The sequence below is a fragment of the Callorhinus ursinus genome, unplaced genomic scaffold (genome assembly GCF_003265705.2).
Source record: "Callorhinus ursinus isolate GAN/ISIS: 27379988/994484 unplaced genomic scaffold, GSC_fseal_2.0 scaffold24, whole genome shotgun sequence".
NCBI classification, from domain to species: domain Eukaryota; kingdom Metazoa; phylum Chordata; class Mammalia; order Carnivora; family Otariidae; genus Callorhinus; species Callorhinus ursinus.
This window is the reverse complement of record NW_027397086.1, coordinates 16,800,691-16,826,579: the sequence shown is the minus strand read 5'-3', so window position 1 is coordinate 16,826,579 and position 25,889 is coordinate 16,800,691. Positions and strand designations below refer to the sequence as shown.

The window sequence follows — 25,889 nt, the reverse complement described above, 5'->3', positions numbered from 1 at the left end:
GCAAGGGTGTCTCTGTACCGGTTCTTCTCCTTTGGCCTTTGAATCCTGGCCCTGTGTTTTAAGAGCCAAGGAGAGAAGCTGAGCTCAAAACCAGGGCCCTCTCAGGATGCCTGAGATACCGGTCTTGGTGCTGGAGCTGGTAGGGCATTCTGGAAGGCCCTCCATGTGCCTGCCGGGGTCCAGCCAACTCAAGTCCGGCTGGTATCTGGAAGGTGGGGACCAGCCTTGCCTGGTGGTCCTATGCTCGAGCCCTTTCTCTAGTGCCTGGTGACTTCCTTCCTTGAGAGGGGCCTTTTCCCAGCCGCTTGCAGACTCACTTCCTTGCTGCCCTCCCCATCCATAGTGTGAAGTCGATGCTGGCTTATAGCGGGTACTTGGAAGAATGCCTGTGCCTTTGGGCGGGGGGGTGGGGGTGGGGGAAGGGCTCCCATCAGGCTCAGAGCTGCTGATGGAAGGCATCTTCATTCTCTCTAGGGTAGACCATTTGGATGGATGAGCCTGGTCTGTTGGAAATGCATCTGTGTTCCTTCTGGAGAGGAGTTGGTAGTTATTCAACACTGAGTTCTTAAAAAGCTTTTAGTCAGCGCATTAGGTTAGAGTGGGGTGTCACTGCTAAATGGTGACTTCATTAAGGCAGGGCCTCGGCCGGCTCATCTCTGAGGATCCGGTGCTGGACCTGGGGTGTGGCAGACAGCAGGTACTCAGTAGAATTTCAGCCAAGTGACCAAGTAAAGGAGAATGACCTGGCTGGTTGCTGTTGGGGTTTGAAGGCTGGTCACAGAGCACAGGAGCTGGAGAGCATGTTGCCTCTGGTGGGCCAGTGATGTGGGATTGAGTCCTTCTTGGCCTGACACGTGCCTCTCGGAGTCTTCCCATCCTGGATCCACGTTTTGATTCCCCTCTGAGAATACAGTATTGAGTGAACCAAGGACACAGTCATCTAGGCGGTGGAGAGAGAGGGACAAATAAGGAGATGTGATAGTGTTAACAACAGTGGTAGCTTTTTGAAGGCATTGGATTAAGAACTTGACCTTCCTTCATTTATTCTTCATGGTAATGGCTGTTTTTGGTATGCAAGGATATCTTGGCTCTTTATCAGCAATCAAGTCTTCACAGCTCCCCGTCCAGAGGAAGGGGTGGGACTGAACCTTCCCTTAAACACACTCAGGGTTCTCCAGAGGCCCGGCGCGGTCACCACGGTGCTGACTTCTGCCTCCTCCTCTGGCTGGGCCACCTGGCCTCCTTTTGTGGGGGGCGGGGGTTGAGCCAGCCAGAGTTGAACGGTGTCTGGTGCCCTTCTGAGGCCTAGGGCGCTTGCTGCTTGTAAGCTGACATGTTCCCTGGGGCCGCTGGTGCCCTCAGCATTGTCCCCTGCCCTGCGAAGGGGCCAAGCCTCCGATTCTCCAGTGCCAGAGCTGGCTGGCTGCCAGGGCTCGCCTTGGAAGCCAGAGCAAAGCTGAGTAATTACTGTGTTTGGTCAGTGGAGCAGGTGATGTGGGGGTTTGGACCAGAGGATGTTAAGAGGTGGCAGGTGGGAAGTCGAGTTTGACTTCAGAGAGCTCAGTAGCTGGGTTGCAACCCGGGCTGGTTTTAAAAAAAGATACTTCAGAAAATCCGTTTTGGAGAGCCATGCCCACTTGCCACAAGTTATCCAGGGGTTTGTGGAGGAGATGGGGCTCTCAGGCGTGACCGCTGCATAGGTTGGGTCCATCTTGCTTTATACCCTATACTGATTGAGTGTCCTTGGGCAGGTCACCCAGTGCTCAAGTGTCTTGTCATCTCAAATCCAGGTCAGGTCTGGAGACACAGGATGGGTTCTTTCAGCAAAGAGGAGAAGGCCTGGCAGCACACACCCCCCTCTGGGCCTAAGGTCAGGGGCCAGATCAGAGGAGGGGCTGTGGAACTGCTTCCATGCATCCGTCCTCCCCGGTCCCCACTCCCTCCCCCAGGCCCTGGGCTCACATTCTTTCTACTCTTCTCTAAGCCACTCCTTGAAGAGGAAGGAAGTGGTTTAAGTTATTATGGTTTGAGTCCTGCCCTAAGATACGGCTGTGATCCGTGGTCACTTGTGATGGGGATCTGACTTGTTTTTCTCACCTCGCTTGGTGAGAAGGGGCATGTGGTGGGCAGAGGAAGTGAGTGTGAAATCTTCTGAGCTGAGTTTTTCCTCTGCGGCCAGGGACCTCGCGTGGGTGGGGAGCTTCCCCCCAGGTAGCTGGACTCGGACCACCTGTTCACCCCCTGGCTGCCAGGCCTTGGGGGGTGGTGGAAGGATGCCTGGGTCCTGGGACGTAGGCCAGGCATCGGGGTCAGTTGCCCATCTAGCAGCAAGAGTCTCCCCCCCCGGAGGCGGCCCAGTTATTTATGGAGCCTGAATGCGATGCACTTGGCTCCCTACCTGCTCGCACCCAGGAATCCCTGACTTTTTAGCTACTCTGTGTCTTGCTCCTCTGCCCAGTGGACAGGACCCGATAAAAACCTGCATGCTATCTCTTGTTCAGCATGGGGTTTGTGTCCAGCAGCATCCCCTTAAAGAAGAACCCCAGCCATGCAGCCTTCTGCTCTCTTCCCTGAAGTGTTTCTCTCTCTCTCTGTCCTTTTTCTGATTAGAATAGTGTGCGTTGGTGGCCGACCAGAGTACCTTTCTGGCTTCAGTGAAGCCTAGGATTTTCAGAGTCTGTGGGGCACCTGATTAACTTGCTTTTCCGAGTAGAGGACCACAACAACAAAAGCCACATTAATTTAGCAGCTAACCTTTGTTGTGCACGTACCAGATCCCAGGCGTTGTTCTAGGGCTTTCCTTGAGCATCTCACTGAATCCTCACAGCAACCCAATGAGCTTGGTACTGTTACTGCAGTTGAGGAAACCAAGACTCTAAGCGGGGGAAGTGAATGGCTGAAGGTCACCAAGCTAGTACGCAGAGGAGTGGGGACTGGGCACAGCCATACGGCCTCAGAGCTCATCATGTTCTTTCCTGAGAACTGGGCCAGCGGGTGCCACTCCTTATTTTAGACTGATGTAAGTGAGCCAGGCCGCCCTGTGGCTAATAGAGGGCAGGCTCCGATACAGCATAGGAAAGCCCTCTGTCTCCGCTACCACTGGATCTCCAGTCCCTCTGTCCGTGGGATCTGGGAGGCGAGGGAACAGGTGAGCTACACGGGGCACGCAGAGGGAGCTGTGGGGCTGGTGGCGGCGTGTCTGACACCCAGGGCCGTCCAACCGACTGATTGTTCTATGTGGGACTGTGGGTCCAGTGAGGTCAGATCTTCTGATTTCTCAAATATGAGAGAGATTTCCTGATTTTGAAAAGCACAAGGCCAAACTGATAGGTCTGACTCGGGCACCAGACACGAGACGGGGACTGCTGCCTCCATGCTACTTGGTGGTTCCTGGCTCCATCCAAGTCCCAGAGTCACTTCTTTATGGGTCAGTAATTCCCACTAGAATGTGAGGGATTTCCCTGTGGCCTGAGACCCTTCTGAGGCCTCCCTCTGTGTTCAGTAGCTTGCATAGGGCCTGGCCTGTAGCATACACTCAGTACGTGGTGATGGGCTGGCTGTGTCTGTGTACTCTCTTTCTGCAGAGGGGACGCCTTTGCATGGAAATGCCTCATGGTGCCCCATTTCTGTTCCCCAGAATCAGGTAGTCCCAGTAAAGGGAAGTCCTACACAGGCCTGGGGAAGAAGTCCCGGCTGATGAAGACAGTGCAGACCATGAAGGGCCACGGCAACTACCAGAACTGCCCAGTCATGAGGCCGCACACCCCACACTCGAGCTATGGCACCTACGTCACCCTGGCCCCCAAGGTCCTGGTGTTCCCGGTCTTCGTTCAGGTGAGCTTATGGTTGGCCCCAAGGGCTCCCTCGTGAGATGAGAGAGAGGAAGGTCCTTCACCCCAGGATCATTCCAGAAGGGTTCCCTTTGGGGAAAGAAATGACTTCAGGTGCTCGGGCTTCTGGGGGTTATACTGAGGGAGCAGAGGTTTCCAGCGGAGGAGCAGGAGAGTAGGGGCAGGGAAGCCGAGCAAAGAGGGGCTCCTCTCCCTGCCCCCTCTCCCAGTTTTCCCTTTCTCTGGGGACAGGGCAGGCTCACTACAGGTCCTAGTTGGCATTGCCGTGGGGCCTGCTTGCTGAGGCTTCTGCTTCCTGCCTGATCCAGTGGTTTGTTGTTTGGAAATGACCGAGGAAGAGCCTTGAAGTCTGGCGTCTTGTCTGGTCTCCTCGGTCTTAGCAAACGTGTCTGGCCAGTATTAGCTGGCGGCCTGAGACTCATTTCCATCCCCCTCTGCTTCTCCCTTCTCTTCCTCTCCATTTCCAAACCGCCATGGCTTCCCCCCACCCCCCCAGACGCCATTAGCATGAACACATAGGTGTCTTTTCTGTGTGCATGTATGCACTTCAGAAGGAAAACCGAACAGCCTCCTCGTGTACATTTTCTATCCTTTTGCCTTTTTTAAATGAAAGTTGCGGCAGGAACGTCCCCCGCGTACACTAAATACTCTCCGAGCCTTTGATCTGTAGCGGCTGCACACTACTCTGGCTCACGGACATGTATTTATTTAACTAGCTCTCTGTTCAGATAGACTTCTGTCTCCTTCCTTTGCTATTGCAAACAACTCTGTGATGAAAATCCTTGTGCACGAATTGCCCCTTTGATTATTTACCTTGGGAGAGAGGCCTGGAAGTGACATGACAGTGTCATGGGTCATAAACATGTCAAAGGCTCTTTATATATATTGACAAATGGCTTTCCAGAAAGACTGTGTTAGTTGGTCCTCTCATCAGCAACCTAGAGGAGACACAGTCCCAGGGGCTTAATTTCTGGCCACACCTTCCCTCTCCGTGAACCTCCTCTGGTGGGTGACACCCCTTTCCTGGGATGGCTCCTGCCTTTCTTTTGGTCTCTTCTCTCTCTCAGGACGGGACCACAAAGCTCTTGGCATCCACAGGAGTTATTTTTCATTTTCCTTTTAAAATCTTTTTTTTTTTTTTTTTAATTTATTTGAGAGACAGAGAATGAGAGAGAGCACGAGAGGGACGAGGGTCAGAGGGAGAAGCAGACTCCCCGCTGAGCGGGGAGCCCGATGTGGGACTCGATCCCGGGACTCCAGGATCATGACCTTTCCTTTTAAAATCTTTACAGAGAATGAAAACTCGTTTTCAGAAAGTTATAATAACGTTTAAATTGTAAAGTACATAAACCCCAAACGGCCTAACAAATACACAGTTGAACCGATCGTTGTAAAGCGGGTGTCCACTGAGATAAAGCTGTGGGCCGTGGCTGCCACCAGAGGCCAAACGTTTCCTCCCGATCCCAGCACCCTCCTCCCTGCTATGCCTACCCACAAGCTTGAGTCCCTGACAGTGGTTTCCTTGCTTCCCTCTACTTGGATCACCTCTGTGTGCTTTCCCGGAGAACGTGTTTTGTTTGGCCTCTTCTGGGGCCTTGCTTCTTTCACCTCACATTCTTCGTGAGATCCATCCAGGGGGTTGTACGTAGTGGACATTTGCTTCGTTATCTTTCGTCCAGCATCTTGCTTGGTGTCGGGTACCTAGAAGCCATGTTATAAATATGCCTTCACCCAGGATAAGCCCTGCTGGGTCATTCACATCTTAGGGAGCTTTCTCTGGGTTGGGCAGGTGGCAGGGGCTCCTGAGCAGGGATGGGGGAGGATGATGGGGTGGGTGAGAAGTTTGGGTGAGACTTGGTCCCTGGGGACTGCTTGCCGGGAAGGAGTCCCTTAACTCAAGCGTGTTATGCATGTAGAGCAGGGACCGGCCTGGCTCTGAAGGGACCAAAGTGACCAAATCTGGCATGAGGCTCTCAGGATCTGGGGCCTGGCAGCAGGGACTTTCCCTGTGAGGCCGGAATGGGACAGATGGAGGAGAGTGGGGGCTGGGAGGGCCCCCGGAGCCCAGCGGAGTCAGGGAGTTCGGGGGAGGACTGTCAGCGCCTAAATGTGTGGTTGGACTTCCTGCCAGAGCCTGGCTCTTATAGGGGGGCTTAGTGGGGAAGGTGGCAGCGACAGTTCCGGCCAGGACAAGAGCCTCTGTCTTTCTGTCTCCACCTGTGTGTGAGGGGGCGTGGGGGCTCTCGGGGTGGTGCTGGAGGCTTCTTTCAGTCAGTCGAGAGGGTTCTCTGTGGCTGGCTCTGGCAAGCTGCCTCCCCCCACACCCCAACTCCACCGGGCCTCTCTGAACTGCCCGTGTTGCTTTCAGCCTTTAGATCTCTGTAACCCTGCCCGGACTCTCCTGTTGTCTGAGGAGCTGCGGCTGTACGAGGGGAGGAACAAGGCTGTCGAGGTAAGGCTTACACGTGTGGCTTCACCGACGTCCTCCAGGCCCCTAACTTTTCTCTTCCTCATGGTCTTAGAATTGTGCAGTCTCAGGGTAGAAAAATCCTGAAGTCTTCCACCTCCATCCCCATCCATCCCCCTCCTTACCAAAATGGCTACCCATCTTGTTTTTGTACATTTCCAGTGATGGGGAACTCACCACCTCTCAAAGCTGTTTAGTCCATCTTTGATGGTTAGAAAGTTTCCCCAGCCCCACAAGACATCCCATTGTTTATCCCAACTTCCTCTAAGGAGCAGGAGGTAGTTTACCCTGGCTGTGATGAATGACTTCATAGGTAAGAAGATTGGAGCTATTAGCCAAAGAGAATTTTTGAAGGAGCGTAAGTTACTCAGGTTTTCCGGGTCTGTATTAACCCAAATCCCAAATCCTCTTCTGAGGAATAAGTCTGTGATTTCTTCTGGGCTCTCACTCTGCCAACAGAGGCCTGGGTGTGGAGATCACGCCGTTCTGCCTGGGAGCTGGCCTCTGTTTATCTCTAACTGGGGGAATTGCCCTCCCCCACACAATCCCCAGAGCTGGCTCGGGCCTGTGAAATCTACTTGGCACCAAAGTTGGAGCCCTGGGATCTGACTGGCCTATCTGGGGGCTTGCTGCTGATCAGGCCGGCCGTGGGGCTTGGCTGAGCTGAGTGGCAGCTTGGGGGTAGTGGAACGATCTGGTTTGTTCTCCTCTGAGCCAGTGGTGGTGTGTGTCTTTGAGGCAGCTGAGGTTAGCTGATCTCTAAGGGCCCGTTCAGCCTCAACATTCTGGGACCTTCTGTGTCATTGTGGCTAAGCAGGAGGCTGCTTTTGTTTTTTCTCGACAAGGGGACCAGAACTCGTGTGTTCCAAAGGAGCATTCTCTCTTTCTCCCCGGGGAGACCGCATGCTTATTTCTACCACACGAGCATTGCTCACTACATTTCTGGACTTCCTCTCGAGGAGCTTTCTTAGGAACTTTGGCATATCTTCTGAGTTGCCTCTGAGAGAGTAAAACTTCAGCTTGGTGGGGTGGTTTGAGTTTTAGGAACAAGAAGTCTCTTGGAGCTGGGCTTGGTGAGTAAGTGTGTGATGGAGCTAAGTCAGGTGGCCAAGGGTCAGAAAGTGAGGTGTGGCTACAAATTCACAAGACCCAGAAGAAGGCAGAAATCACAGCCATCCTGAAATGCACACATCTGCCTAAATTTGCTCTTTTGTTTGTCCTCTCCCCATTAGGTGCTCAAACACCGAGCACTTACTGTGTATTCTCACGGTGCATGCATTTTACATAGTAGATCTTAAATTAGCTCCTGCAGCATCCTCATGAGAGGCCCGGTTGTCCCCATTCTACAGATGAGGAAGCTGAGGCTCCAGTGAGATTAACTGGAATCCAAGGGTCTCAAGGCTCATTAGGGACAGAGCCAGCATTAGCAGTTGGATCTCTGGCTCAGCACGGCTTTCTCACGCTGCCTCTGGCATGTTTGTTGAAAAACAGACTGGCAAGCACAGACTGGAGCCATAGCCTGATTATATTTACAATCTGTCCAAAAAATCTTTGTTTAGTGGATCTTTGGAGTCTTAGAACTAAGATATCCCTTTTGAAGACTGAAGGAAGTGATTTGAAAACGAAGTAAATATATTTCTTTTTCATGGAATAGGCTAGCAAGCCAGTACATGGATCTTGGTACCTTCAGGTCAAAAACATGAACAAATTCAAGAGGTACTTGGATAAATTTGTAGAATTGCAGTATTGGTTGGGCCCTCTGAAGTCATCTGTTCTGACTGCTTCTCTGTAACTTTCCAGCTGAAGGTTTTCCAGCCAGTTTTTGATCTGCAGAGGCAGCCCCTCCAGGCATAGGTTTTGTTACTTGGAGAGGGCTAAATTGTCGAAAGTTTTCCCTTACCTGTAACAGAAATCTTTATTCTTGGAATGTTCTCCCCTTGTTCTTCTTCCCATCTCTTCTCCGAGCATGCTCCAGTTGGCTAATGTCTGTGAGCTGAGGCAGTCTCACACTGGGCTGTCCCATATCATACCCCCTCCAGAAGTCACACACTTGAGTAATGTGCCCTGAGATCAAATCAGCATTATGGCGGAGCTTCGCTTACCCGTTCGAACAATAGCTCTTGAGTGTCAACCATGTAGCCAGGCCCTGCACTCAAGGTCACAGGGGAACTATGGGGCACAAGATAGACACACCTTTACTTTACGCACTGACTCACCGAGTTTACCATTAACTAAGACGCCAAGGTCTGCCTTTAGGCAAGATCTCTAGAGAAAGCTTAGTTAGGGCTACTGGGGAGAAGTGAACCTCCAAGTTGCAAGGCTTTCCTAACCAAGCAAAAACCCTTGAGCCTCTGGGAAAGCAGATGTATCCTTGGAGCAGGTGTGGGTAAGACACCTGGCGGCTCCCATGGCCTGTTGTGGAAGGCAGCAGGTAACTGGGCCGTGGAGATGGGCATCACCCCTCTGTGGGCCGCTGCAGCTCCTTCTGGATGCTGGTGACACGGGAGAGGGGCCCGCCTGGCACACTTGCCCCTCTGCCCGGCCTCCAGCTGTGTGCCATCTCTGTCCTTTCCCTGACCCGACCCTCGGGGAAATTCTTCATTCATGCCTTAATCACTTCCTGTCTAGACCACATTCTCAGCTCTGGGAATTGGGGCCAGAGTGGTGGCCGGCAGCTTTTCTCACCTTGCGCATGGTTCTTCCCCGGTTGCCGTCCACCTAGCTCTCTTGGAGCCTGGGACGTTTTGGGACATTTTACGTTCCTGACAGACTGCCCCCCTCTAACCCCTCCCCGGCCAGCTTCCCTGTGGGTCCGGAGGTGACTGCCAGATTTCTTCTGAGTGGGAAAGCCTGCAGGTTTGCTCAGAGAGTCAACCCGTCAGATCCTTCTCAGCTTTCAGATCATTTTCTTCCCCTCCCTTAGCTTTACTTTGGGTCTCCTTTGCTTTTCTGTTTTGGTCCCTGCTTGGATTCTTTCACATTCGGGGGCAGGACGGCTGTAGGCTTCTTGCTCCCTCTCCGTATTAGGGGAGCTTTGGGGTCAGCCAGACCTGGGCAATGTCCCTGGCTGTGTGGCCTTGGACAGGTCACTTAACCTTTCTGAGCTGCAGGGTCCCCATCTATAAACGAAGGCAGTGATATTATTTACAAATAAGAATCCACTGAGCAGAAAGAAAGAACTTAACAGATGGGGACTTTTTTTAGGCTCTGTTGGGTCAGGACTGTGGTTTGGAAGGGGTCTGGAGAGAGTCACTGCCAGGATCCCTCCCAGCCCACGGTTCCGGAGCTCTCGTGTTTGGTCCCCATTGGAGAAGCTAGGGCCCCTGAGAGCCTCCTGCTCAAGGACACCCCTATTATCCCTGTGGCCCAGCTTCCTTCAAACCTCTCTGCACTGTGCTCAAGGAGCCAAGGGGTCCTTTGAAAAATATGTATATATTTTTAAATCACAAAACTAATAGACTCTCTTGCCATACAATGCAAATTAAACAGAAATATAGGAAGTGAAATTCTACTCCCCAGCATGAAGAGTGTGGTATCTTAGACATTTAAAAAATGTACACATTTACAGTTTTATTTCATAAAATTGGATTATGTTGTAGGCATTTTTGCACATTGCACTCTTTGGCTTACATAGTGCAATGTGGGCACTACGTGGGCGGATTTCTGCCTGCATTTCTGTCCACAAAGCTTTACTTTATTCTTCTAATAGTTGCATAAAATTCTACCATATGAGGATAGGATAATTTATTTTATCCATCCTCTGTTGATGGACATCTCTGTTCTTTTCTTTCTTTATCACAAAGATGCTGTTAAAAACATCCTTACAGTTTCATAGAGGTGGAGTTGTCAGGTCATCTTTAACAGTTGGAGAGCTGAATGTCACCATGTTAACTTTTGAAACTTCAGCAACCATCCTGCACGCACTTGCTGTGGCCTTTGGGGGTGCACGCCAAGCCCTCTGGCTGACTCTTCTTACTTCAGAAGAGATGAAGTGTCAGGTTTTTGACACCTCACAGGGAAGTTCACATAATTAATAACATTCTGTTTTCTTTGGAGAATCTAAAATTGGATTTTATTGCTTTTAACTAAGGGCCACTGCAGGATTTACAAAACAAAGAACAGTGTAATCTTTAGTGGCATTACGGGATCAAGTGGATTTTTTTTTTTAGCATGAAACTATGCTGAGCATGCCTGTTGGTTTACCTATAATGTCTAAAAATAACGTTCTCCTTTTATTTTTGGAGCAGCTAGTGCATAAAAGAGATACAAGTTACATACATGTCTGTTTTGGAGTGGAAGTAACTGGCTTTTTCTCAGACCAATCACGCATTAATGCAGTTAAAATTATCCTCGAGGAGTGTGATAATAAGACCTCACACTGCATGATGCTCCACTTCACAGTCTACACGGGGCTCGTGAAAGAAGCCTGTGAGAGACCTGGGCAGGGACGCTCCCTGGTCCATACAGACGAGAAAACCGAAGCTGAGGGTTCGGGGACCCTAACCAAGTGTTCGTGGCTCCTCAGTGGGAAGCGTCAGGACTTCTGACTCCAAGGGCAGTGCTCTTTCAGCCAGACATTTAGAGGAGAATACAAGCAAATGGGCCAACATCCCGCAGCTCGAGGGTGGTGCCCAGCCAGCGGCGCTGGGCTGGAGATTCCAGGGGCGTGTAGTCAGGAAGATGGCCTGGCTGGGGGTGGGCCATGGAGAGGCCTGCAGGGGCCACCTGCCGTGGACGGGGAGGGTCGGATTTTATCCTATACCCCGGCCCCCCCTTCCACCCGCTGTGATAAAGAGTGGAGGTGTAGAAAACTGTAGTGCAAAGGGGAAGTCCTGGTTGCAGATCATGTCTCTGTCCTTGGCGGAGGCCACACTGAGAGTCTGATCCTCGCTCTGCCCGGCATGACGAGGACGCCTTACCTCCCAGGGAGGTTGTGGCTCCTGGGCTCTGGGCCTGCGGAGCAGCTGGTTCAGTGTGCTCTGTCGTGATGCAGGTGACACTCTTTGCCTACTCGGACCTGCTGCTCTTCACCAAGGAAGATGAGCCGGGCCGCTGCAACGTCCTGAGGAACCCCCTCTACCTCCAGAGTGTGAAGCTACAGGAAGGTAAGTGTGTGCCCCAGAGGTGCCCTGGACTCCCGCCTGCTTGCCCCGAGGCCCACATCCATGCTGCCTGGTTTGGATTCTGCCCCTCCGGCGGCCGGGCTGCCAGCCATCAGTGGGGCATCTGAGCATGTGCAGTCGGGTCAAGTCCAGCCCCCCGGGGGCCGTGGGGCTCTTGGGCACGGGCATTCCATGCTAGGCTGTATGCCCTGAGCATTGCTGTGACGTTCGTGTTCCAGACACATTTCAGGGAGGCGGTGGAGTGGAGCAGGAAGAGCTTCGGGCTCCGAGCGACCCATGTTTTGATCTTGGCCCTGCCCCTCACCACCTATGATCTTGGGCACATTCTACTCAACCACTTTGAGCCTGTTGGCTCACGTGTGAGTGGGGCTCCCGGTAGGTGGTTGTGCAGATTTAGTAAGGTCGTATGCAGAGGGACCGGCCTACACCAGGTGCCCCGCACCAGCCGGCTGCCGCCCCTCTCACCGCACATACCCTGGGCCCGAGCACACTGCTCCTGGCCCTCCCGGCTGTGTGGCGGAGCCTGAAGCCAGTGTCTCCCACAAACTTTCCACGGTGCCTCCGCCACTGGGGAACGGGAAGCCAGCTGGGAGTATCTGCTGAGCGGTTTGGTTTGGCGCCTGAAGTCTCTGCTGAAAGGGGCTTGATTTCCTCTCTCAGATTATGAAAACAACAACAGATCTGTTTGAGCATGGGCGACAGGGGCAGAGAGGAAAATATTACCCGGTGAAAGAATTCTGTTTTGACGGGTTTTGCTCCAGGAAAACTTCCTGCCTGTTTGCAGACCCGTCCTGCGTTCCTGTGTGTTGGGCGCCCCTGCCGTGCTCCCTCCTCAGAAATCCAGGGAGTGTGAGAACCTCCACTCTGGCTGCCCCACAGGAAGTCACTTACAACTTCTCCTTCTCTGCCTCGAACTTTCTCCTGCCCACTGACCAGGGCGGCCCCTGAGGGGAAAAAGCAAGTCACCTGTCTGGGGGCCGGCCCCTCCCTCAGGGTGGCGGGGAGCAGCCCCTCTGAGCAGATTCAGCTCTGACCCTGGCTCCCCGGTGCCCACAGGAGGGGGCAGATGAGAGCTACAGCAGACTCTACCCTGGGCTTCCCTGCCCCTCCCGGTTTCCCTCAGACCCAGCTTCCCCTGCAGCCCCGTTCTCCTCTCCCTGCCACGCCCCTGCACACCTGCTCACACACACACTCACACTGTGTAGCCCCTTCCTCTGTGGGCCTGCCCACCCCAGCTTAGACACTCAGGACCCAGGCAGGGGTGGGGTGATCGGTAATATGTGTTGACTGATTATGGGAACCGAACCCTTACTCAGTTGTGCTCATCATGTTCATCACTCAGGTCTGGGGCCACAAGCCCAGAACCCTCATCTGCTCAGCCTCCTGCTAGAAGGAGGGAGGACAGAGAAGAGGGGCTCAAACTGGTTGTGCTTTGTAGAGGGGGTTGGGGTGGGAGAGAAGAGGGCAGTAGAAGAGCTGAGGGTAGTAGCTGGGAGTTTGGGGTCTGGGCCTGGAGAGCCGGTGTGACTTTAGCTGGCCCTCTCCATTATCTGGGCTCTGGTGTCTCGGACTGTGAAAGACAGGTTGGGCCAGCCCTTCATGTTTTTTCCCAACCCGGACATCCCCACACGGAGCCTGAGGTTCGTGAGATGCGGGACAGGGCCCAAATGTCCTACTTCTACTCCTTGGGGTGGGGTGGGGGGCTCGGCTGGGAACTGGTTGGATCTTCCCCTCCTGGAGCCCTCAGACCCAAGCCTTGAAGTTAGAGTCAGTATGAGCTCCATCTTCCACTGGGTGGCGGCTGGTCAGAGTGGCTGGTGTGGGGCCTGAGGTGTTGCAGAGAAACCTTCCAGATGCTGAGCTCATGTGAGCAGCAGCCTTGTGCAGGCATGGCTTCCTGAGCTGGAGACCACATCCTCTCCCTGCAGATGGTGGGCTGAGGGTGGCCAAGGCCAGCACGCCTCAGGAGAGATGACCACAGCCATCTGAGCCTACGGGGTTGGCTTGAGTGTGGGGGTGTGTGTATGCGAGTATGCACGTAACCTGGACTTGCTGGGACGGTTTGGTGCAGATGTGTTGTCTTGCCCTTCCCCGGCAGTGTCAGCCAGCAAACAGTGAACATGGCTCCCCAGGGACGTGGCTCAGTGACACTGAGCACTCAGGTGCATGTCCCATCCCTTAGGTTTTCCTCCAGGCATCAGTAGGGCCTCTGCTTCCTCCCCTGCCTCCACTCCCCTGAGACAGGCTTGTGGGTCTTGGGGTTTGTAGAAGTCCCATGTCCCCTTCTCCTGCAGTCGGGAGTTGGAACTGTGGGACCCAGTGTCCTGAGTCCTGGTGCCCAGCTTCCGGCCCGTCTCCCTGGCACCTCCAGACGCCTGCTGTGGCAGCGAGGGCCTGAATGAGGCTTTTAAGGGATCCATGTGGGGCCTCAACTGAAGCTTCTCTTGGCAGAATGGGCTCTGATGAATGTTGCTTGTGCCTCTCAGGTGTGTCCCTTCCAAGTCAGCATGTTTGGAAAGTTCCGTTTGGGGTAGAGAAGATGGGAGCGAGGGGCACACGCGGCCTTTCCTGTGGGCTGGGGCTGGTGAGGGCTTGTCTCCCAGCAGGAGAGAATCTACCTCACCCGGGGACTGATGACTCCCGTGTGTGACTTGCCTGAATGGAGCTTAGCTCTCTGGCCAAGCGTCCTCCGGGGCCTTGCATGAGGCACAGAACATTGCGGGTGCCCAGTGAATGTTGGTTGGCTGAATGACTGCATGACTGACCGAAGGAGACTAGAAGCGCTGCCCAGCTTGGGGGCTGGAAGCACCCTTTTCCACGGCTCCCAGCCGGTGGTGGCCACGTAAACCTTGCTGGCCCTCCTCCTGCCCGGCATCCCCCCAGCTTTAGCAGGTCTGAATGGCAGCGTAATGGGAACACGCGGAGAGCTCGCACTAACAATTGGAACATCTCCGGTCATCCGGGGCCCATTGTGGCCTCTTCCTGTCTCTGCCACCCCCTGGCTTTGCTGGTCTTTGTGTTTCTCCCTCCCAGGCGGCCAGCATCCTGCCCATAGGGTGTCTTCCTGGCCTGCTCTGGTCTCTCAGGATGGCCTGGAAATGTCCAGCTGATTCTTGGGCTCTCCATCCACCCCGGGGAGCCAGGTGCCCAGTCTTGGAAACTCAGTGGCTTAGGTCCCAGCTGCTGGAATGCTTGGACTTAAATTTTGTCAGTTGACATTTGCTGAGTACATCCTCAGAGCCCACCTGAGCACTGGCTGCCAGGGCGATAGCAGGGGGAGAGACACGTTCCCACCTCTAGAGTGGGAGTGCCAAGTCTGGCAGCGTGCAGATTCAGAAACCGGTGTGTGTGGTGGGGAGGGGGGGTGCAGAAATGGGAGCCGGTGGTCAGAACACGGGCTTTAGAGGCAGCCATCCTGGTTTCAAATCTCAGCGCTGCCCCTCACTCACGGCATGCCTGTACAGGTTGTTTTCTCTCCCGGGGTCTCAGTTTCTACAACTGAAAAACAGGAACAACATGCCCCCTGGCTTGTCACACAGCGTAGGGAGGGCTTGGCCAATGGCTGAGTTTGGGACCTCAGGCCAGGCTGGAGAGGGCTCTGGGAACATGACAGAGGGGTCAGACTTGGGTACGGAAGCCATCTCTGGGCCTCTGGGACTCTCTCTGCACGGCCCACAGTCCTTGGTGGGAAGCAAGGTTCACCCAGGAGCCCGTGACTTCTGTGGAATTTCAAAATGGGGAAGGCAGTTGCAGTGTGGGATGGAAAACCCAAATGTGTGCTGCCTCCATGTCCCTTTTTACTCACCCCCTGTTTCCACACTCTGGAAAGCCCAGAGCCCAGTCTAATGTCCCAGAAGGGTTTCTGAGGGGGTGAGGTTGCTCGCCTGGGTCAGCCACCTTGCAGCCGGTTGTTCAGCAGCCGTGGCTCCTGCCTGGCACCCTGGGCTCCCAGGGCTTGCTGTCCCTTTATGAGGCTCTGAGCCATGCTGAGCACTGCCCCCATTCCGTCCTTCTCTCAAAGTACTGCCAGCACAAGGCTGTGACGTGGAGCAGATTGGGGAGGGGGGCGGTTAGGGTTAATGTGGGAGGGTGGTGGCGGGGGGGGGGTGTCACAGCCCAGGAAAGTTGTCAAGCAATCGTCAACCACCCCCTGCCATCGGGAATATGTCATAGGCTGAGTTTCCCCCAACCTCGGCCTCCTGTCTCCCTGAGGCTTCCCACTCCTTGGTTTTCCCCTCCCTTCTAGAGCCTCCTTTTCTCCCACTGCCAGTTTCTAAAACCCACATTTCTGTTATTTTCTTACATAGATCTTTTTGTTTCTCCCTTGGCACTAAGATCTGCTTCTGGAAAGTCAAGGAGACATCCAGTATGTTTTCTTAAACAAAAGAAACCACCTCCCCTTGTCTCCACCCTCAGCAAGGCAGGGAGTTGGCAGAAGCTTCCAAACGAGAGGTTTCTCAAACACGATGGACTTCTTAGGTGGGACCCTCTCCCTCCCAACCCTCCTGTAGGTGGGGAGAAGTAGAAGGATTTCTTCTAAGTCCAGAGTGAACCCCCCACTTACTACTGGCCTATTTTTCTCTGGATCTTGCTGGCACCCCTGGCCCTTGTTTTGCCTAGGGAACTGCCCACATGCTTGCTTCGGGGCGGGGGCCCGGTGGGGGGGAAGTGGGGCGCTGGCCTTCACCCACATGAGGGCCTTCACTCACAACTTTTCTTAGGAATTGGCTTGACCCATTGTCTCTGTTACTTTGTCACCTTTACTTTGCAACTCATTTTGGCTTATTGGACAATTTCTTTGATTCAAATGTGTGTTGAGCCCCAGTTTCCTCACATGAATCATGGATGATAATAGCCCCTGAGTCCTAGGGGTTATTGGAAGGGTTGAGCTTATACGCGGACAGCACATGGCACAGTAAATGTGTGTGGTTTTCTGCAGGTGGTGTGGTTGTTTCTCTCGGAAAGGACTGGTAATCTGCCCAGTGAGGTCAACTGCTTGAAATTCAGGCACAGACCATCCCTGGTCTGTGCCCAGAAGAATGAGGCCCAGTGGGGAGGGATGCCAGGTTCTGAGGAGCAGCCCTCGATGGTCAGGGAAGGGGCAGGGCTTCTGCACGCTTGCTAGCCCTCGAACCACACCTTGTGCTTCTGCACCTCCCTGCCTTTGCCTGTGCTCTTCCCACCTCCTGGAAGTGTCCTTTCTTCCCATCTTGCATTCATGTTCCAGAGGATCCTCCTGCAAGAAGCCTTCCCCAGCAGCCAGGGGTCCTCTCTTGGTCTTGGTCTTTCTGAAGCAGTCTGACCAAATATAGCTTCTGTAGCTATTCTGCCTTCACTCCTCTGCTGGAGGAGCGGGGAGCCCGACGCTCCCTTCCAGCTGCCTCCCTGGCGGAGAGGTGGAGAAGGGGTGAATTTGGGATTTGAGACCAGGGCCCTAGGAAGACACACCAAGGGGCTGGGCCCGGGCTGGGAAGCCATCTGTGGGCACCATCCAGCCCATGACTGGGGATCTTGCTGCATAGCCCACACATTCCTAGGTCCATCCAGCAAGTAAGTGGCTCCTTGTTGAACTTCAAAATGGCGAAGGCAGTTGGGAGCATTTAAAGGAAAACCCAGACGTGTGCTACCTCCGTGTCCCTCCGTGTCCCTCATGTCAGGGAGCATGGAAAGATGGAGGCCTTCTGAGATGGATGACAGCTCCCTGCCCCTGGCCGTTTGATGCCCAGAGGTGCTTCTGGCCATCTGCCATGGGAGTGGGACCATAGCTTTCCTTGGGTGACGCTGACCTGTGGGCCAAAGCCTTACGCCCGTGTCTCCATCTGCTTAGTTACTAAGTAGGCTTTCCTCCAGAGATTTCCCTTCCCCTGTGCCTGCCTCTTTCTTCCTCTTTTTCCAGGAGGTACCACATACTGGCTTCTGGGTGAGGCAGTTGGCAGTGCTGGGGCAAGCTGCTTAGACTCTGGAGCCAACCCTAACACAAGTCTTACTTTCTGTTCCCTCCAAGGTTCTTCAGAAGACCTGAAATTCTGTGTGCTGTATCTAGCAGAGGTGAGTCCTTGCCTCTGGATCTGAAGAGAGAGCTCTGTGGCCTGGTGCTAGTGGGAAGACATTGGTCCTGGTCTAGTCCAGGGCTCTGGGGCCAGGCTCATACCGTGGTCCTGGGCCGGGCTCCCGCCCTTGTGGAATGGGGACAGCAGTCCCTGCCTCGGTGCCTCTCACCTCTGTGTGGAGGAGCAGGGGACGCAGAAGTGCCTAGAAGGGGGGTACCCGGGTGGCTCAGTCAGTGAAGCGTCTGCCTTTGGTTCAAGTCATGATTCTGGGGTCCTGGGACCGAGTCCCGCATGGGGCTCCCTGCTCAGCGGGGAGCCTGCTTCTCCCTCTGCCTGCCGTTCCCCCTGCTTGTGCTCTCTCTGTGTCAAATAAATAAATAAATAAATAAATAAAAATTTTTTTTTTTTTTTTTTTTTTTAAAGAAGTGGCTAGAGAGGACAGAAGGACATTGTGATCCCCTACTCGGGAACCCCTGGTCTCCGGCACCTGCAGGAGGCATAGTGAGGGTGTGGCCTGACAGCCGTGCCTCACCTTATTTACTTGGTTGGCAGTCTTTCTTCTGGAGATTGCCCTGATTCTTGTGCCTGCCTCTTTCTTCCTCTTTTTCCAGGAAGTCCCACCCATGACCCCTCCTGCAGAATCTTGTCAGTATTTTAAAGGGCCTGAAGGTAATTGCACCTTTACCTGGGCCCACTAACACAGGCTAAAGAAAACATTAAGTGTGTGTGTTTTGGGCTAGAATGATGCCCACTCAGTGTGATTGTATTCCTGGTTTTCTCGGTCTGATCAGAAGCACATACGGGCAGTGCTATGCCTTTGCTGAACAAAATCAGGCAAACATCTTACTGCTTGATAAGGTTTGGGAGATACAATATCATCAGACCAGGGGTTTGATCACAGAAGTCTGGGGTGATGAAAAAGTTGAGAACCACGGAGCCATACAAACTCTTAAATTTTCAGCAAATTTTCTGTTCCCCATCTTGTGTCTTCTGCTCATAGGAGAGTATCTCCTTGGCACAGTATCTGTTCCAAGCAAGGATTCATTAGACCCGTTCGTGTCCCCTGCTTCTGCTTATGTCTGTCCCTCCTAACAGTTCCGGGAACCAGCCAGTCTTGTGGGACAAGATGCTCTGGGTAGGGCACGGTCTACACACTAGCCCGCTGAGAGGAAGGAGTGTGTATGTCGCTTGTGATTGAAAATCATTCCTTTGGTTCCTGGCTATGAAACGAGGTGCAGGCCTCCGAGCGAGTCCCCTGGGGGGAACAGACAGCTGGGGGAGAACACAGAGTTGACCAGTTACCTTGATGGGAGGGCAGAGGGTTCCAAAGGGCAGCGGACATTGTTGGAGCTGAGCTGGGCACCTTGGCTGCCTCCAGTGGCGACCTGAGGGCCAGGAGGGCATCGAATGTCTTCCCCCGTGTCGTCACACCTCACCAGGCCCGGGAAGCAGTTGTCAGAGGCCCTCCAGAACCCGTGGGGACTCAGTTCCACAGGGCCCGGCAAACAGCCCGGCAGCTGTGAACGGGCAGAGCCTGAGATGAAGCTCCACGTTCTTTAATGCCAGGAGAGCTTCCGGCTGGGTTGGTCTGTTTGGCCCAGAGAAAAGCACTTCTGCTTATTGGCTTCCAGGGAGCTGTGACCTCCCCCACTCTCCAAAGATTGCTGAAGGGATATTGATCCAGGGCCTTTTATTTCAGTTAAAGTGCCAGGAGTTCTGATCCAAAGGGGCTGGGAGATGGGAGCTCACAGGCAGCCACAGGCCTCTCTTTTCTCCTAAGAGGCTGTGGGGAGAGGCACGTCTGTAACGGGAAGCCAGGGTGCCTGCTTGCTCTGCAGCCCCACAGAGGCTCCACACGACGGTCTTGGATCCCACAGGGAACCCCAAACTCACATCTTCATGGGACCTTTTTTTTTTTTTTTTTTTTTTAAAGATTTTATTTATTCATTCGACAGAGAGAGACACAGAGAGGGGACACAAGCAGGGGCAGAAGGAGAGGGAGAACCGGACTCCCCGCTGAGCAAGGAGCCTGATGCGGGGCTTGATCCCAGGACCCTGGGATCATGACCTGAGCCACCCTAACGACTGAGCCACCCAGACGCCCTTCACGGGACCTTCTGACAAGTGGTATATCTTCATTGTCTAACATGCAGGTGGCACCCAAAAAAGAAAGTGGGGCAAGAGAGTCAGGAGTTTGAGGGATTTTTCCACTGCATTCAGAAGGCCTCAGTTAGCTGGGCGGCCCCAGCTTTGGGTGTTTCCCAGCAGTAGGTCCTGGGTGGGATTGTCCTGAATAGTGCTCAGCCCTGGAGTCTCTGTTCTCCGGGACAGGTAGCCCTCAGCCCCTGGGAGCCCAGGGGCAGATGCAGCCCCCTCCTGGCTCGAGAGCACCGGGTCCCTGGGACGAAAGTGCATGTTGGTCAAGGACCAGTCTCTTAGAATCTGTGATCCTGCGCTCCATTCATTGAAGAGTTTGCGCTTTGGGGTTAGGAAGACCTAGACTTGAATCTTAGCTCTGCCATTTCCTGACTGAGAGGTCTGGGCAAGTCACATACTCCTCTCTGAAACAAGGCTGATGGGGCCTACCTGGCAGGGCTGTCGTAATGATTAAATGAGATTCAATAAGATACCCTGACCAAAGCACTTAGCACAGAGCCTGGCACGTGGTAAGTGTTCCATAAATAGGAGTTATTATGATTGTCAGCTTCATAACGGGGGGGGAGAGCTTCTCATATTCATTTATTCTCCATTAGAGACATCACCAGTGATTTATTGACCTTTTAAAAAGAAAGCTAAGAGGAATATCTCATGCTCCTTGTAATGTACGTATGGAGTTATACAAATGTGGTAAAGATTACAGGCTCTGGAGGAGGCAGAAGACAGACTTGACTCTCCTTTCCTGAGGTCTCCTGGGGCTGCTGACTTAGCGTTCCAAGCCCCAGCATTCTCATCTGGAAAATGGTTAAACGGCTGTGCCTTTCCTTCCTACCTGTGTCATCAGGTCGTTAGAATTAAAGGAGAGGTTTGTCAAGGCGAGTGAACAAACAGTAGCAGAAGGGGTTTTGGTTCCTACAAAGATAATACTAATTTAAGAACAAGGAGGTGAGGCAAGTTGGGGGTTTAAAGAGGCCAGGAGGACCTGGGTTTCTGGTTGGATTTGAGGATGCTCATGTTTGAATGCAGAGGGCCCGGCCCAGTGCTGCCCCATCAGGAGCCCTGTCTCTGGGTGAGTTACGTGAGGATGCCTTCAAGGCTGCTCACAGCCTCAGCCCTGGATCCTGGTAGGAGGGCACGGTGTGCAACGGCATTGAAACCAGTGAGTTAGATCACGCGGGGGATTAAGAGAGACCCTTCATATGTAGAGCAGTCAGGCAGGCAATGGGGTCCCTGATTGGGACAGATGTGTGCAGATGGGAGTTCAGCTCCCCTGGAGAGAGTTGGTTCTGTGCTTTCTCTCTTCACCAGACCAGCCTCCAAAATCTCCTAGAAAGGAGCCTGGGGAGCAAGGACCTCCCCAAAATGTTTGCCCATCTAAGACAGCCAACCCCTGGCCCGGGGCCAGGCCTGGGTTTCGGTCTTTGGTAGCTCAAAAGGCTTCTGGATTCCCTAGCATTATGGGGCTTTCTGCTTCAAGCTGTCAGAGCCAGAGACTCAGCCCTGAACTCTGTTGTTGAGACAGGTCATACGGTCACCATCCCAGGCAGAGAGAAATATGATTTTCTAAAAAGAAATTATCCACAGGGCAGGGGAGAGGAAGTGGTTCTTATGGGTGTCAGTAAAATGGAGATAATCACAGCTTCTACCTTTCGAGGTTGTTGGAAGAAGTACCGAGACCCCACTGGTGAGGTGCTTAGCGCTGTGCGGGGTACAGCATGTGGGGGGGGGGTTGTCTCAAGATGAGGATGCTGGTAGCCCTGTAACTGTGAGGAGGGGGCCACCATCCTAGAGCTCAGAGCAGTGCTGAGTAGTACAAGACATTACCAGTGAGCTCTGTGGCTGCCCTCCGAGCCGCTGGCTGACTGGGCTTTTCGAAGGCTTTCGTGCTCTGGTCGCTTTGGGCCCAGTCTGCAAGGGAGAGCATTTCTGCCAGCCGGCGGCAGCCCAGCCAGGGCCTCCTGGGGCCACTCAGGTTTGGGGGATGAAATCTCAACAGGTGTTTCTGCAAGGCTTTGAGCCTTCCTTCTGCTGCTCACTAGCAATAAGAGCTGGAAGAGGCCCTTGGCCACTCGGAGCCTTGGTTTTCCCCTTCCTTGAATTGGGAGTAACCATCTAAGAACCTCCCTACCTCTTCATGCAATTGTCAGGAACAAAATGAGAGCATGGGTAGGAAAGTGCTCTTTAAAATGGGTAATTAGATAAAAGGAATTATTATTAAGGCAGAATTCGCTTTGGCACAGAAAGAAAAAGGGAGGTTTGGCTCCAGGAGATTAAGGGATTTGATGAAGCCCAAAGAGCTAGGTAGAGACAGGGCCAGCTTTGTGGAGAGATGGCCTTTCCAAGCTGGAAGGGACCATGGTCTTTGCCTCTCTCCTCACCTGGCAGGGGAACATGATGAGACAGGGAGCCCAGGGCCCTCTGGTCAGCTCCTGCCCTACCTGGCTTCCCTCCGGGGAATCTGGGTCTTTTTTTGCTGGGCCTGTCCTTCCCCTGCAGCAGGCTGGGAGTTCTGAGAAGTGGAGGGAATCTGTTGTTAAGTGGGAGGATTGCCTCCCCATATCCGCCCAGTTCCCTGAAGCCAAGGGGAGGCAATTTCTTCCCTCTCTCCTGTGATGCTTTTAGGAAGATCAGCTTCTCAGCACTTCGGGGCAGGAGAAGAGTGGCTGGCACGCTTGGGAACACTTAGCAGGGGAGCTGGCCCCGCCCTGAAGGGTGGCATCCCGTAGGGTTCTGGGGGATGGCAGAATAGAGAATGTCCCCACATGCTAGTTGATGATGCTGGTAACCATCTCAGCTCAGAGCCCTCACATGTGCTGTTCCTTCTGCCTGGAACAGTTTCTCCCAAGCACTTGCCTTGCTGGCCTTTATTGTTCAGGCCTTCGCCCGAATGCTGCCCCTGCGGAGAGGCCTTCTCTGACCACCAGGCTCAGACAGGACCTCTCCCTTTTGGCCTTTTCCCAATTGGTAATGATATTATTTCATTGTTTCTTGGTTTATTGTCTCTTCCCCGACCTGAGGGCCAGAGCTCAGTCTCTCTTATTTGCTTCTTCACCCCCAGAAGCTAGAACAGTCCCTGACATGTAGCAGGCGCTCAATAAATATTTATTAAATGAGCGAAGTACGAAGCAGTAACAACGGTAGCTGCTGTCTGTCGAGGACTCCGATTGTTCTCGTGACTTACTGGCTCACGAGCTCTGAGAGGGGGTGATGTCATTCCCATTCCCATTCGACAGGCTTTCCTAAGGTGCACAGCTAGGAAGTGGCAAAGCTGGGATTCGAGCCAGGCCTGTCCAACTGCAAAACGAGGAAGGACTGCATAGAAACACTGTCTTGTTCTCTGTTCCAAGCCATCCAGCTCATGCTCTCAGCTCCCTGGCTGAGCTCATGTAATCGCAGCCCTGTGAGGTTATAATCAAATTCCAGCGGAGTCGGAAAGAGCCTGCAGTCCCCTGACCAGAGTGTTCTAGAGTGGATGATAGCCCTGGGCGTGCTCGACCGCCCCCCCCGCCCCTCCCCCCAGCACACTCCAACTCCCCGGGGCCGCCTCCCTGGGTCTCGGCAGCGCGCTGATGCTTGTGCCAAAGCTGGCCTGGCTTTGACCTCATCCCAGAAGTCCCTCCTGGAGCTTACCGAGGCCATTACTTGCCCAGTACTGTGCTGGGCCAAGATGGGAAAGGCCTTCCTGGAAGGATTTTCTAGTCTAGCTGGGGGGGACGAGACTGCACTTAACGAGGTTAGATGGCAAAGCGAGATGGGAATGACAGCAGTGCCAGTGCTGAAGCCTGTCCTTGCACTTGGCTGAGCTGAGGAGCCCGGGTCGGACCCAGCTCTGGTGCCAGGCACGCGTGTGCCTGTAGGGGCCCCGTGACTACACCCACATGAGACTTTCAGAAGGGACCTGAGTTTCTGTTTGAGTTCTGTTGGTATGTCTGTCCAGCTGCCCATCTAACCTTGGCCTTGTGATCAGATCGTGTGCCCAGGTCGGGGGAGGGGGGCTCTGTGAGCAGGGGGAGGGGTCCTGGCTCCACAGAGCACCAGCCGGCTGGAGACCTTGGCCCTCTGGGTTCCCCCATGTGCTCTTGCAGCTGCCGCCTTGTGCTGCCTGTCCCCGGGGGTGACCTCACCATTTCTGTCCTGTGGCTCTCCACAGGCCTCCACTGTGCTGGGAGCTAACCCTCCCCCCTCCCCCACCCCCGCCCCTGGGCCCCCCGCGCTCACTTGCCAGCCGGCCCCTGAACCGGCTTCCCTGCTCCCCTGGCTGCCCCTATGTCTCTTGGGGTTTGTTTGCATTTTGGGCTTTTTGCGGGGCCCCCCCCCCCCCCACCCCGCTGCAGCCTCACCCTCTGGAGCCCAGGGATGGGCTTGGGCCTGGGAGCCCCCTGAACCAGGGAGCAGCCCTGACCATCCTCTCCTCTGTTTTCCCTGACGTCAGAAGGCAGAGTGCTTATTCACTTTGGAAGCGCACTCGCAGGAGCAGAAGAAGAGAGTGTGCTGGTGCCTGTCGGAGAACATCGCTAAGCAGCAACAGCTGATGGCTTCGCCCCCGGAGAGCAAGGTAAGGGCCTCGCCGGTGGCCGCCGCCCTGGCTGCCTGGCTTCCCCGCCCCAGCCCGGACTCGCAAGCCTCCGAATTGAGCTCGGGAGCAGCTCCAGCTTAGGACTTGGATCTGAGCAACAAGCTCTTGGCAGGGAGGCCCGTGCTTGAGTGTCTCTCCCCCTTGGCGTCTCACAGGGTCTACCGAGTGGGTTTTGCATGGCTCAGATAGAGCGACGGAGCCCAAGGGAGCATGGCCATCGCTTCTTGGCTCTGTTCGATGGTTTGCCTCTGGCCAGGTCCAGTCTGGGTTGGCCCGCTGCTGCTGCCTGGCATGGAGTCCCCCTCTGCCATGGGGTAGGTCATGCCCAGGGGTAGCGCACGGGCGTTTAACACTGGCCGAGGGCCGGCATCGTTGGGAGGCGATGTCTGTGGCGGAAGCTGTTTCTAGTTCGCTGCAGGCCACAGCCAAGTGGAGCCAAGTGGAGTTTGCTGGGGACTGGGGGCCGGCCAGCTGGAGAATCAGGGAAAATTAGAGCCTCCCAGCTGAGGCTGACCTGCGATGGGCGCCCCAGAGCTGGTCCGGTGCCTGTGGAGGGGACGGGACAGGGGCCGGATCACGGCCTTCCCCTTTGTCAGCTGGATGCCAGCCACCGGGCCCAGCTGTAGTTCCCATTTGTGAGTCACGCGGGGGGCTTCTCTTTGGTGAAAGTGTTGGCCATTTGGGGGTTTGGTCTGGTTGGCTGCAGGAGGATCTGAGTGGTTGGTCTGCTGGCTCGGGGGAGAGGATGAATGAAAGCGAGTGGCAGCCGGTAAACTTGCCGGCCTGTTTCTTCTTCCCGTGCGTTCGGGAGGCATACGGTGGGCTGCGGGGACAGCCTCCTCTGGAGCTGTGGTGGTAGATAGCAGCCCCGCAGCTAGTCCCGAAGGAAGGGAGTAACAGGCTGAGGCTCCTGTAATCTCAGACTGGAAAGTTATTTTGTTTTATACTAGCCAGAGGCAAGAGTAACTTTGATGAAGGGGGAGAGCGGGAAGGGCACGGACTTTGACTCACACTCTACCCATGACTGGCGGTGTGACCTTGGGCAAGTCACTCGACTACTCAGTGCTTTGGTGCCTCCGTCTGGGAACAACAGTTCCTCCTCCAAAGTGTTGCCAGGAGAGTTAAATGAGATGGTGCCTACGCAGTTCACGGCACATGGCTTGGGATGCCGCAGGCGCTCGCTCAACCACAGCGGTGGGGCGCGCCCCGCCCCCACCTCCGCCCCAGCAACTTGTGGCTACCCTCCCATTGTCTGGGTCTTCTACTGATCAGAGACCTGTTGCCGAGGATGTAGGCTGCCTTGTACCCTTGATCCCAGCTTGGTCACAGTCAGAAACCAGGCCATTCTCTTCACTGGGGCGGTCCCTGGGATGATCCATGACTAAACTCATGCCCTCCAGCTTTCTTGTAATTTTGGGCTTAGCTCCTTCTGGTATGGGGGGAAGAATTCTTTCTGCTTCAGCTTCAGAGTTTGCAGGCTCTGGAGCGTGTTGGCAACTGTCTTCTCCGTGCCTTGGGCAGTCTCTCCATCTTCGGTTGGGAGGACAGTTTGGCTGAAGGTAGTCTGAGTTTCTGAGACAGGCTCTGGGCCCTGCAGGCTGTGGATTTGGCTGGCTGATGCTGGAAGGACCCCAGAGTTTGGGGCCCAGCTTCGGGGCCATGCCA

At 54.3% G+C, this 25,889-nt stretch overlaps 1 protein-coding gene across 5 annotated transcripts in view; it reads left to right on the top strand.

Annotated features, from left to right (window-relative positions):
* Positions 1 to 25,889, top strand: part of RGS3 (regulator of G protein signaling 3) — a 118,809-nt gene that overhangs the window by 41,167 nt on the left and 51,753 nt on the right. For all 5 annotated transcript variants that reach the window (XM_073876498.1, XM_025888642.2, XM_073876499.1 and 2 more), the window contains 5 exons: positions 3,638 to 3,834; positions 6,220 to 6,303; positions 11,312 to 11,423; positions 17,446 to 17,489; positions 24,081 to 24,203. In XM_073876498.1, the coding sequence (XP_073732599.1) occupies positions 3,638 to 3,834; positions 6,220 to 6,303; positions 11,312 to 11,423; positions 17,446 to 17,489; positions 24,081 to 24,203 (560 nt within the window). The remainder of the gene's footprint in view (positions 1 to 3,637; positions 3,835 to 6,219; positions 6,304 to 11,311; positions 11,424 to 17,445; positions 17,490 to 24,080; positions 24,204 to 25,889) is intronic.